Source organism: Medicago truncatula, chromosome 3 (genome assembly GCF_003473485.1).
Source record: "Medicago truncatula cultivar Jemalong A17 chromosome 3, MtrunA17r5.0-ANR, whole genome shotgun sequence".
NCBI classification, from domain to species: domain Eukaryota; kingdom Viridiplantae; phylum Streptophyta; class Magnoliopsida; order Fabales; family Fabaceae; genus Medicago; species Medicago truncatula.
In genome coordinates, this window is record NC_053044.1 from 49,864,398 (window position 1) to 49,878,025 (window position 13,628).

Genomic DNA, 13,628 nt, shown 5'->3' on the forward strand with positions numbered 1-13,628 from the left:
ATCCTCTCTCCCATTCCAAAACCTTCATCTAAATATACTCTTGGAGTATGTTTGGACGAAACAATTATTTACGGTAATATAATTTTAGATGGTTAATTCAGATATCTAAATTTTAAATGCCATCTAAAAGTTTAGAATTCGAAATTATTTCCTTACTTTGTAGAATATGAATTTCAATTTTTTCTTTATATGTATACCTTTTTTACAGACTAGGCCTATTTATTTTTTGAATTTTACTGGTCCCCATTCATATTCAAAAATTTCAAATTGATCCCTATAAAAAAAATGCAAACTGGTCCCTTTAAATTTACAAAAATTGATCCCTAATTTTTTTTTTAAGAATGAAAAATTTAATTATTCTATAAAAAAAATGAAGTGAATTTAATTATAATATTGAATGTCCTATGCTTCTACTTTCTATAAAATAAAACTTCTAATTGTCCCGTCAAACACACTCTTTATTTTTGACAACAATCCAAAAACATACAAATGAAGAAGATGTTGAAATTTAGGGTCTAACTCATCGTCACAAAACCGGCTTGTGAGGTGAGGAGTCTCTCATCTATCCGATATGGGACATGAATTTTTCCCAATACACCCCCTCACGCCCATCATTCTTTGGGCTTGGTGTGTGAATAGGTAGGCGGTCCTTGAATTCGACAATCTTTGATACCATGTTAAAATTTGAAGTCTAACTCATCATCACAAAACTGACTTATGAAGTGAGGAGTCTCTCATCTATCCGATGTGGGACATGAATTTTTCCCAGTAGAAGAACCACGTGATGTGTGCACCATAAGCATAAGTGTTGACTATGTTGTCAATTGAATGGATGAGACCTGCACTAATAATACTAAAGGGCTCCTGTCCATAAACAAGTAAATCAGTTAGGACACCAATCAAGTTTGATTGTCGGAAGAAAATTGCTTTTCTGACATAGAATACTTCCTATTGACACAAGTAAATGACGCTTTTATCCCCAGCGGCAGTTAATAACCCTTAGGCTGTGCGCCTACAGTTAACTGCCGCTGGCTTCCAGCGGTTGTTAACTGTCGTTGCTTTATGTTATATGAACAGAACAACATAGGAGTTTCTAAAACTCCATTGTTGCGGATTGAAGATCAAGAGGTGCCATTTTTCCCAATTGTTGCGGATTCAACATCAATTACGCTCACAAAATCAAGTAAGTTGTTACCATCCTATTACATTGCTATTTTGTGATTGATTTATTAGTTTTTTTTTGTTAAATTGCGATTATAGAAGTTTATTAATTTTATGATGTTCTGATAGTTTAGGTTGTTTGAATTGTTAGGTTTAGGTTAGAATTGTTTAGATTGTTAGAATTGTATAATTGTTATGAAATCATGGCAGAATTTTTATGATTAGATGAATTGTTGTATAATCGTTGCGATTAGTTTAGGTTTATTATGAAATTTTGTTGTTATGAATTTGTGATAGAATTATTACGATTAGTTACGGTATAATTTTTAGGATTAGTTTAGGTTTTGATAAATTATTGTAGAATTGTTACGATATGATGTAGGTTTTGATCGCCGATTTGTTTACGTAGATATGTCTCAGAATCAGGGAAACATTGAGTTGAACAAGAAGAAGGAGGGTGACGACAAGAAGAAAGAAAAATCACTGATGACATGACACGGAATCACATGTGATGGATCCATCAAAAAGAAGGATTCGAAGGTGCTGGTGTATAATCATTCGAGGTTGCGGAGGAGCGGGAGGACATGATATTTGATCCTCAGCCAAAAGCAGGGTGCCCCCAGGGACTATCGAGGACAACCCAATTGACTTGTGTGATGAGGAAGATGATTGAATGTAATGAGTTGTAATATCTAATTGTTTTGGATCTTTTTTTATGTTTTTTTTTATGGTACATTTTGCTTGACATATTGGTACTTTGAATAAATTCGCGTTTTGAATAATTTATATTAAAATTGCATTTGGAATAATTTCGATTAAATTTGCGTTTTGAATAATTGCGTATTCGAATAAAAACTAATTAAATCTAACGTGAATTCAACTAATTAAAATTGCGTAATAAATAAATAAATTCGAAAAGTGAATAAATAAGATAATTATTGTTCCATTCAAAACAACATGTATTATGCATATTCAACTATATATGTTATCACATTACATTGCATTACATTACATTACGGAATGTACCTTGCAACTGCAACAATTATCTTACCCTTGAATGGGGCAAATTCAAACTTGCTAAACCGCAGGACTCCAGCATGCGATGAATATCTTCAATGATGGTATTCAAGTGTCAAAAGAATGAGGTGCATTCCTTGACACTTGGATACCATTATTCAAGATGCTTATCGAATGTTGGATTCCTGCCGTTTAACAAGTTTGAATTACCCCATTCAAATGAAGACAATTGTTGCAGTTGGACGTTTATACCGAACGTTTGTACCTTACAACTACAACAATTGTGTTACCTTTGAATGAGGTAAATTCAAACTTGCAAAGCAGCAGAACTTCAATGTTCGACCGACATTCCCATAGTTCCATTTAAAAGATTAAATTCTTGTTAGGTTTGGTTTAAATGACGGTATTCAAATGTCAAAAGAATGAGGTCCATTCATCGACACTTCAATACCTTCATTTAAACCGGCCTAACAAGAACTTAATCTTTTGACAGGAACAATGGGAATGTCGGTCGAACATTGGAGTCATGCCGTTTGGCAAGTTTGAACTACCACATTCAAAGGAAGACAATTGTTGTAGCTAGAAGGTGCATTCATTCCGTACCTAATGACGATCTTCTGGCGGAATCAAACTTTTGATGATATCTTAAGTTGATCTCAGCAACGTCACCCGCATATCGATCCACTAGAACATGTTGTGCTCCCAAAACATGCTCGTCACGTTTTCGTCGTTCGTTAATTCCACCCAAGTGAATGATACTCTCCACTCGTCGAGCGTTGGATGTTTATACCGAACGTGTTCCACCCTCCTTGTGTCTCTGGGGTTGACTCCTTGGTTGAATTCAGTCAGTTCATCCTTGAGACCTCTTAACGTTACACCAAGGCACCGAACCTTCAACCTCTGAGGTTCTCCGCTGTTGAATTGTGCATGAACTTCGATCCACCCGGCCATTGTTTCAAATCTACACAATTAGAAATTAAAAATAATCAATGAAAAACTCATTCAAACACTTGTAGTGAAAATTTGACATAAACCCTAAAAATCCTAAACAAACCTTAAAAATTTTATAAAAATAAAAAAAAAAAATAAAAAAAATAAAGCAATATAACTTCATTATAACAGGTATTCATAATATATGTTAATAGCATTTCAGATCTACAACATAACTATATTAAAAACAAAAATTCAAACTTTAATAATTAAACAACAACTAAAATTATAAACATATAAACACATATACTAACTAAAATATATGACAATAGCATAAGTGATAACTTACCTTGATTTAGTGGAATTTTTTTTGGATGATTTGGTAGTGTTTTTAGAGAGAGAGAGTGAAAATTTGAGAGAAAGATGGTGATGGTGATGATGGAGTGAGTGTCTGAAATTATGACTACTGACTTGAATTTATCACGAACACAACAACCGCTGGAAGCCAGCGGCAGTTAATTGTCTGCACTTAAGTTAACGGTTGTTAACTGCCGCTGAGGGTAAAAATATCATTTACTTGTGTCAATAGGAAGTATTCATTGTAAAAAAAAAAATCAATTTTCTTGTCGGAATCCTTATAGATAAGTTGTTTATTTAGGCCCTTGAAAGGTTAATCATAGTAAAGAAAAAGTTTTCAAAAAATAAAGTAGCATCATCCCTTGCTTCAGTGTCCTTGTGCAATGTACAAGACTTCTTTGTTTTCGTTTTAAAGGGTAATTATGGCACCTAGTACTTCATATATATGATTTTTATTTCAAAAAACCTAGATCAAAACTCACACGTTTAAATGCAAGAAAAATGCTAACTATACCTTAGAGCACTTGTTAATGTGGTAAAGATAAGGATTTCATATTAAAAATAATGTGTTCCATTCTTTAAAGAGTTAAAAGTTGTTGTTTTCAAAACATAATTACTATAATTTGTGGGTTCTTTAACATGTACACTTAATGTATAAGTTAATATGACCCTGAATATAAATAACTGTTAAATTATCGATAGATATTTGTGTAAAAGTTGCATAATGATATCATATGATTTTGAATATCTTTGCTTTTTTGTTTTGTTTACAATGTTAGTATGTAATTTTTTTTAAATAATGTTAGTATGTAATTAATTACTCCTTTCGTCTCTATATCTAAGCACCTTTTTATTAGATGCAAATATTGTTTATATATAGGAATGGAGACTAAGGCAATATTAAATTAAATAGTATTAAAAAAATACTGACTCGAAATTAAAGACATCAATCACATTACACTTGTTTAAATAAAACTGAATTCGAATTATTATGAAAAAAAATGTGGTTCAGAGAAGGCGAGTTTTAGCATGGGGCAATTTCACAATTGCCCCATCTTAAATCAATTTTGTTTTATTTGCTGTTACATGTACATCCTGCATTTTATATTCCAATTTATAGCTCTACTCAATTATAATTTGACTCAAATTAATTTACTTGTAAATACATTATTTTTGATTTTTTTGTCATATTGCCTACTGACTATAATTTAGATTTTTCAAGGTGAATAAGTGGGAAGTTTGGGGTTTAAACCCCGACCCCTACATAATAATGCATGTCCTTGCCAACTGAGCTATGCTCACGGGAACTGTAGATACATTATTTTTTAATCTCCCGTTTAAAAATCTAATATGTCCAGCTCATTAATTTTTTTAATTTGAAAACGTAGACATGTTTAAATCTGGGCTAAAAAAAAAAATATGACGTAAATATATATTTACTACATTATTTATAAAGAAATAAATCAGGGTTAAATATGACGTAAATTTAGTTTGTATCTAACTTTGTAATATTAATCCCTTCCACAAAACTTTGTAATATTAATTAGGGTTAAATATATTTTTGGTTCTTATAAATATAACGAATTTTGTTTTTAGTTCTTCTAAAAAAAGTGACATGTTTTTGTCCCTCTAAATTTTTTTAGCATGTAGCTTTAATTTTAATTTAATGGGATTAAAATTTTTTGTCCCTATAAATATAATAAATTTTGTTTTTAGTTCTTATAAAAAGTGACATGTTTTTGTCCTTTCAAAATATTTTAGTCCCCATTAAATTAAAATTAAAATTGATATATTATAAATAAACATGGCTATAAATTAGAATATAAAAATGCAGGGTAGACAACTAATAGCAAATAAAATAAAATTGATCTAAGTTTCATAATTGACCCATGCTAAAACTCGCCTTCAAAGAAAAACTCCACTAAATATTGGTAAATAATTATCGAAGAAGTGAATGGAGTAGGGGAAGCAGTCCTATACACATTAATTTGAGAAAAGCAAACACATCATTAGCCCCTAAGAATTTTATAGGGATCTCAAACTTGATGGAGTAGGGACCATCCTCCATGAATGGTGGTCTTAAAGTTGATGTTGATGTCACCGTCTTAAATTGCTCTTCTAACAGAACCATGATCTAGTTAATTCCCAACGCTAATAATTCATCAGTTGGATCAAACAACTTCCCCACTAATAAAATATCTAGAACATAACTTCAAATCTCATCAAAACCTTTTCTTATCAGGTGCCTGATTTGAAATAGCAACTCCTTTAGAACCATTACAAATCTCAACTCTTGACTTTAAATTCCGTCCCATCTTAACTTCATACTCTCAAACATGACATGTAACAACAACGTCTTGAATTCCAATCATTGGAGTTTTTTTCTTTTATAGAAGGTGATGTCATCAGTTGGTCACTTTAGTTTGATTTTTTTGTTTGAAAACTCGGTATCCAATTTAAGTAACTTTAGCTTGAAATGAATCAAATTAGCCTCAAAAATAGTCAAAAGGAGATAAAGCCTGAAAATTTAGGAAATTCATTGGTTGTAAATTCATGGCTGAGCACAATCCATTTCCTTAACCAAATCAACATATACACGGTTAACATCAGTTTGGATGTATGCATTCAAAACAACAAGCATTGCACTCACACATTCAACAGGAACTATTTTTGTTGTTCACTGAATATAAATGATAGATAGAGGCTAAGTGCAGCCAGTAAATTTACTTCATATTCACCCTCCATTTTGGGATCTTAGGATCCATATACATGACAACTAACAGTATTAGATGAGCAGAAAAAAGGCATAACCCCATCTAATCCGGAATATCCGGGGATTGCAAGTGGCTAAGAGATGTTAGGCAGATTCCAATTACGAGGGATGCATGAAAGTGTAACAACTTACCATACCAGTTACCTAAGAGAATAATTACACCATCCCTTCCTAAATACATGTGGCAGTCAACCCTTTACACATGTTAATACACAACTTCGACCATTAATATCTTTAATTCTCTATGATAAAAAATTATAAAAATTTGATATTTTAAAAATATTCATTGAGAAAAATCAAACAAAAACTTACATGCTAACATTTGTATTAGTTAAAAAAAATATATGATCAAAGTAAATTATGTGAATAAATAATATACATTGTAAAATTAGGACCGTGTGACACTGTTATACGCCGCATACTCACCATTTCTAAACAGAATCAGGTTAACTAATAATTGAAGCATATCATGATCATATGATAATATCAATTGAATGATTTATTTCAGATTTGTATACATACAATGCGTTGCATTATCCCAATGAAACTGCAAACTCATCACACTGAAAAATAAGTAAAATTATCAGGGAGCCAACCGCTCAACCTTCCATTGCTTTTTTCCATCTATATCATGGGGAACGTATTGCAACCTGTCAATTAGACATGCATATAATATCAATCAGAAATTTTCAAAGAAAATTTACCTCACACGGAATACTATTGCTGTAGGGTAAACGACGAAAGGATACTCCTTTCCTTTAACTAGGATTTCAAATGCTCTAAGGAAAGGAAATCTTAAATACTTCATTAGTATGCCCAAAAAAAGTTTTAAATAATCATGAGGTAAGGCGCAACATTAAGAAAGACTAATGAGGCAAGAAAGACGTAGCAAAAGTCTGACAGGGAATTGTTTTGGTATAACCCCCTTAAACTTGTTTAATTAGCTGAATATCTGGGGAAAATAATAAATAACAAGCCTTTTAAAGTAAAAATTGTCATATTCATATATGTATAGTGCTATCATAGTCATATATATATATATATCAACTTTGCTGGCATGACACACAAACAGTGTAGCGAAAAACGAATCTATGCTGACCTGTAAGTTGTCATACACACATGGTTTGGCTTCATACATGTTAAAACAGAATATTCAAAAAACAAACAAGCTATCATAAACGGGGGAGCAACCACCTGTCATGCAAGCGAGATTTCTGTCCTTGCCAAAATTCAAAAAGATTTGGTGTTAGCCTGTATCCTCCCCAGTTTTTAGGTTTAGGGATCACACTTCTGCAAGCAGAAAATATATGGATTATTTCTAGCTTTCCTTGATTTAACAAGAGGTAGAATGAGAAATTTATTGGCCAAATGAAACAAGAGCTAATCAGATGTCCGAAGTCCAGGTCAAGGGGAGTTACAGAAGAAGAAAGTTTTCAATTATCGAGTCAAAATGATCTGATCAAATAACTTACCCATCAGCATATTTTTGTTCCAGCTCTTTGTACTGCTCGTGAAGAACATGCCTACCAGGCACTACAGTACTCTAATGATCAAGAAATTGAAATTGAAAATATAAGTTTACATTAATTTCTATATATAACAACGAGATTAGTTAGAATGAAGCAGACCTGCTTGCTGACTATTGCTCCAATCTGACTACCTCTAGGACGGCTATGGAAATACTGTTCTGATTCCTCATCAGAAACTTTCTGAACATACCCCTCCACACGTACCTAGAAAAAAAAAAGGCAACAAAAAGTGAAGCAACATTAAATTGCTGGATACTGCTCTTAAGTATTGTGATTATCAACGAGTTATGAAAAAAGCCTCCGAAAAGCAGAGTAACATGAAGTTTGCAATATTAAGTCAGATGTTTCTTGTTACATATCCAGCTTTGTGAGGTCACAAACTCACAATAAGAATAACTAAATATTTTGCACAAAACCTTTTTTTGGAAGTAATACTAATGCATTTTGATTTACTTTTTCTAAGTACTTTTTCAGAGAAGTTGAAAATAATAATAATATGGATGGAAAGAGATATAAATTTTTGTTTCTTTATTATTTCATTACCAATAAAACAAGTCAGCAAATGCAAAAGAACAAGAACACATAAAATAATCAATTTCTACAGCAGACGCACTTGATTTCATCTTGGTTAAGTTCTTTTGCCAGTGTCCTAAGATATAGGTCATGTCTAGCTGAAAACAGTTAAGTAAAAAGATCACTTTAAAGAGAAGTGCTAGCAACACACTCTCTTGGTTAAACACACTCTCTAACACACACATCCTAACAAACTTTCTTCTACTGGGTATGGAATGTGTGTGTTAGAGAGTGTGTTCCTAGCTCTATTTCACTTTAAGAAATTGGAAATTTTCTGTAGTATGAGTTATTAAATGTGATTAGTAGTAGCTGAAATAAAAGATACTACATAAGGATTAAGGTCAACCGGGTTTATTATTTCGTTGCATAGAAGAGTATTACAAAAATAAGAAGACAGCAGTTATACATTTCACTTCCCTCACCACAGATTAAATAAAATTGCACAATAATTTCATTACTAATATTTTCAATTGTCTGAACAAGATTTATTTAATATAAAAAACAATTTTATGTATTCAGACTTCAAAAAAATGAAAAGCAAATCAATACATGTCATTACGAAATCAAGACCTTCAGGAACCGAATCTTCGAAAAATGCCCAAAAGGCCAATCTTAATATTTTTAATAGAGGTGATAAGGTTCCCCATGAATTAAGGTAAAGGTAGTGTAAGCACCGGAACTTCTTTTTTAATAAAAAAAATCAGTTCCCACAATACCAGAATATGTCTTTCTATGTATTAGAACTGGAACCAGAATACAAGAGAAAGAAAAAGAATGCAACAGAAAAATGAGAAGAATGGGCTCTATTTCTCTTTGCAATGAATGAAACTGATAAAATACCACACACCTAGGTAATTCAAGGAACCAGGAGCCTCCCACCCTAATTCTCAAATTTGACAGCCGCCCTACCTCAACTCTATTCTCCTATTTACAGCTTCATTTCTAACTAACCACTCACACAGAGCATTATTGTATCACTTCTTTGGCCGGACATATCTCACGGTACTTGATATTTTAATGGATGCAGCAAGCTGCACATATGAGGTTGATAATAGATATTCCAAATCCCAAGTTATATCATCTGAGAGAATTTTAATCTCCACAAACAATCTTGAACATTCTCTTCAGAAGTTATAAAAAAAAAAGGGCAAACCGGTGCACTTAAAGCTCCCGCATACGCAGGGTCCGGGAAGGGGTCCCACCATTATTGGTGTATTGTACGCAGCCTTACCCTGTTTTTTACACAAGAGGCTGTTTCCAGGACTTGAACCCGTGACCTTTAAGTCACATGACAACAACTTTACCAGTTGCGCCAAGGTTACCCCTCTCTCTTCAGAAGTTATAACTGTTAAATATTTTTCTTATCCTCGATTTATATCCTAGGAAAGTACATTATGGCATGCTGTGGCCATTAGCTTCCCTGGAGAAGACACAATACTCCTTTGCATGAAAAATTAATGCCAACTGATCTATTTACAAACAAATCAATCTGAAGATATGGCAAGCTAGAATGAAAACAATAGTCACCTGTCGGTTTAAACCATCCCAATAAAAAAGAATTGATGCATGTGGATTTTCAGATAACGCACGTCCCTTTTGACTTTCATAGTTTGTGAACCTGTACAAAAATATTGCAGTAGGTGAACACAAATAACCAATTTTCCTAATAGTATTGCCAAAGAAATTCTAACATTAAATAGAAGACTGATACTGACCACACAAATCCATCCTTGTCAAAGCCTTTTAGCAATACGATCCGTGATGAGCTGCAGCCAATTGAAGTACATTAATTTGGAAATGTTCCAATATTACACATATATGGTGGGATAGAAATTTGTTTTATACCATCATAAAAAATAAAGAAATTCATTTTATATAAACTCGAATTCAAACACAGAATTAGGACAATATGACAATTGATCATAGTTTTCATTACAATAATACACCAGCACACAGGGTTTACCCCTAACTTCAACCTTCAGAGTTCAAACACTGCACAAACCGTAAGAAGAGACACCACCACAATTTCTGTAAATGCATACATTTAACTACACAGGTAGCTTCCATAATCACTCAAATAACTACCGCACCAAATACATGCCCATCATACAACTAATAAAAACAAATAAAAAGACCTTGCTAGACTGGGTACAACTAACTTACATAACCAATAGCGCAGGCACAGAGTTAGGAAAATATGGCTTTTGAAATATTCTGGTACAAATCAGAGTTAAGCTCTTACTACACCAGAACACAAGGTTCCCCTTACAAGGAGTTTCCTCGTTCAAAGACTACACAAACTGTAAGAACAAACACCCCCTATATCTTTACATGACTACATCTATAAGGTTATAACTACACAGGTAACTGCCACAGCAAAAACATTACTATCCTGCAACAAATTATAAAATAACTAATCAGGTCTACCAGACTGGGTCTGGCTCTTATTCTCCTAAAATACACCGATAATGATCTATCACTATACAAGAGCCTAGTTATCTTGAAGACAAAAGGTATTTTAACAAAATAACAGAGGCTGATCTTACGGTTTTCCATCCTTTCCTACAGTTGACAAGGCCATAGCATTTGGTTCCTTCAAACTCGCAGCCAGCGCATCATCAAACCATTTACGGAACTGCGGGTAATAAATACAACAGATTTAGATTGACAAGTAGTCATAGCCGTTAAAACCATAGTACTCAAAAATACTTGAAATGAGAAATTGAACTAGATCATACTCAAGTCATTAACTACCAACAGGGAAAAGGAAGGGCAACAACAACTCTGTAACAGTATGTTTTACATGAACATTACCTGATTAATGGGGTCTGCCTCCACCTGGTCTTCAAGAAATTCTGGAGAGATATAGTTCTCTCGTAGAGCTGAAATATCAATTTGAGGAGGCTTTCCAATTCGGACACACATAGATGTTCCAGGATATGGTGGAAGTATAAGCTTATACTTTTCAGCAATAGCAGGTGGGACAAATCTACCTCCTAAAAAGTGGTGAGGGCCGCGAAACTTCTTTGCACAGAATTTTGGTGCGGTCAAAGAGATCTAAAAAAGCTCGGTATATCAGTGGGTCTGTCTCATTAGAAACACAATTTATAGCTGAACGAAATATCTTAAGATATTATATCTAAATTCCAATGTTTAAATAAACAAATAATGAAACAGATATATATCCTGGATACATACCAACATATCAGATTTAATTCCTGTGCCATTAACATCTCCCTCTTCAACATGCCACCCAGAAGGAATATCCACAGAGACTATAACCGGTCTTTTTTGGCCAATTTGATTATGATTATTACGTAAAGAAATAAATCTTTGGATCAAATCATCAAAGGGAGGCCTTGGAGAACCTGGACAATTAGAAAATAACAAATTCAAATAATGTCAAATGAAATTATTTGTTCAAAAACTTAGAAAATGATTCAGAATTCAGAGCCTGTGTTGATAACAGACAAAACATGTTTGATTTAAATAACTTTGTGAAATGAGTCCAAACTCCAAAGTATAAAAATGGATTTGGATTTGGATTTGGTGAGAATGTTTCAAACTATGTTCATAATTGTAACCAGGATTCATAAGATTGGCGAGAATGAAATAGATATACAAGGATCACAAACAATTATGCATAAATATAAAAGTACCATGAAATGAGAATCCAAACATGGCATCTACTAGAATGTCAAAGTCCTTGGAGAAATCTGATGGTAGATCTTCCACCGACAAGAAAGGGATTGACAATGCTTCAAGCTACGTATAATATCAATATCTCATATAAGATTTCCAGCTACTCATTAAAACAAAAGAAAGAAAGAAAAGGCAAGGTGATATAGGAATAATTCTAAATCTTCTCACAGTACCTGAGTAACTAACCCAGCATATAGAGGCTTGGGGGTACGCTTTGGGTAACAGACCAAAGGCTTATAACCAAAGTGATGCAGGTGACGGGCAGCCACCAGACCATCACCACCATTGTTACCAGGACCACATATAGTAAGAACACGACTATACTCGCCCGGTTTGTAAACCTGTAAAAGAAAAAACATTCAAAGAAACTTTCATGATTGAATTATATTAACGGCCTATTTGGATTGTCTCATTTGAATTTATCTACATATAAGCAACTGTGAAAGTGTGGAAACAACTTATAACATATCCATCTCAGAAGCCACGATACTCCAAAACTGCCAAAGTATCATACCTCATATATGGAAGTAGCGACGCTCAAACCAGCCAATTCCTGAAATTGAAAATGGAAAGAGTTAAGATAAAAATGAAGAAAGGTTGGAAGGTGATGAAGATGAATTAACTAACCATGAGTTGGTCGACGCTGAAGCCAAGAGGACCCATGAGTGTTTCATCAATCTCAACAGCTTCTTGTTGTTTGAGGTAAGTGACTGAGTCGGAATCGAAATTAGACATGGTTTTAGACGAAGAAGTGATTGTGGTAGAAAATGATCCAATTGTAGGCCTGAGAAGAATACCCTGAAACGAAACTAAATATTAAAACTAACTTAATTGATTTGATTAGTGATAATTAGAGGTAATTAATTAAGTAAAAGGAGATAAATTAGTTACGGAGAAGAATTGAAGAAAGGGAGGTTTGTGATTAGTAGAGAAATAATTGTGGTTATGAATGAGTGAAGGTGAATTGGTAATGTTGTATGGGGATATGAATGGCAATGTCAATATCATGCTTCTTCTTCTTCCATATAATTGTACCATCAACGAACGCATCTCAGCTTCTGCATTTCATCACTATTCACTAATGTTACACTTCAATTTTACAACCAGAATCGCTTTTTCTAGATTGCATTGTTGGCTTTTTCTTATCCGTCAACAAATACCCAACTTTCTTAACAATTTTAACTAACTAACTAGTTGATTATTTTCGGTATATTCATTAGTTGCTTACTAATGTTCATTACTAATTAATTGACAACCGACAAGAATGAATAAATAAAGAGATATGCTTGTGATCCCTGAACTTAGTTCAGTTGGTAGAGATATTATATTTTTATATGTAGGACCATAATTAAATTGTGTGAGCTAACCACTAAGCTATATTTGATAAAAAAAATAAGAAAGAGAGATATGCTGGTGAATTAATTGCAAATGGACCGGAAATAGACCTTCGGATTAATCCACCATTGGGATTGAATATCGGGTTTTCAATAAAAATAGTTTTTTGAGTTGATAATTTTTTATTTTTTTGAATAATTTTGAGTTAATAATTATGAGTATACTTAATTGATAGAATATGTAGAGATCGA

General features: G+C 33.1%; 1 protein-coding gene across 2 annotated transcripts; it reads right to left on the reverse strand.

Annotated features, from left to right (window-relative positions):
- Positions 1–6,643: 6,643 nt before the first annotated feature.
- On the reverse strand, positions 6,644–13,222 carry LOC11434240 (pyridoxine/pyridoxamine 5'-phosphate oxidase 1, chloroplastic). Of its 2 annotated transcripts, none has more exons than XM_003602915.4 (14): positions 12,934–13,222; positions 12,670–12,840; positions 12,557–12,595; positions 12,216–12,383; positions 12,000–12,105; positions 11,539–11,708; positions 11,155–11,397; positions 10,887–10,975; positions 10,056–10,106; positions 9,868–9,958; positions 7,867–7,971; positions 7,711–7,781; positions 7,433–7,528; positions 6,644–6,888 (listed from the first exon to the last, which is right to left on the reverse strand). In XM_003602915.4, exons 1-14 carry the CDS (start codon positions 13,090–13,092, stop codon positions 6,822–6,824), a joined length of 1,626 nt encoding a protein of 541 aa, XP_003602963.2. In that variant the 5' UTR covers positions 13,093–13,222; the 3' UTR covers positions 6,644–6,821. The 2 variants fall into 2 exon arrangements, with proteins under 2 accessions (XP_003602963.2, XP_024635942.1); XM_024780174.2 differs by having other exon boundaries at positions 12,670–12,851; positions 12,934–13,074.
- Positions 13,223–13,628: the final 406 nt, after the last annotated feature.

Excerpts from the sequence above, each read along its gene's own strand:
- LOC11434240 (XM_003602915.4), bottom strand. The coding sequence starts at position 13,092 with ATGCGTTCGTTGATGGTACAATTATATGGAAGAAGAAGAAGCATGATA. Across the intron at positions 11,709-11,999 it reads GTTTGGATTCTCATTTCATG|GTTCTCCAAGGCCTCCCTTT; the intron begins GTACTTTTATAT and ends CTAATTGTCCAG. Across the intron at positions 7,529-7,710 it reads GAACAAAAATATGCTGATGG|AAGTGTGATCCCTAAACCTA; the intron begins GTAAGTTATTTG and ends TTCTGCTTGCAG.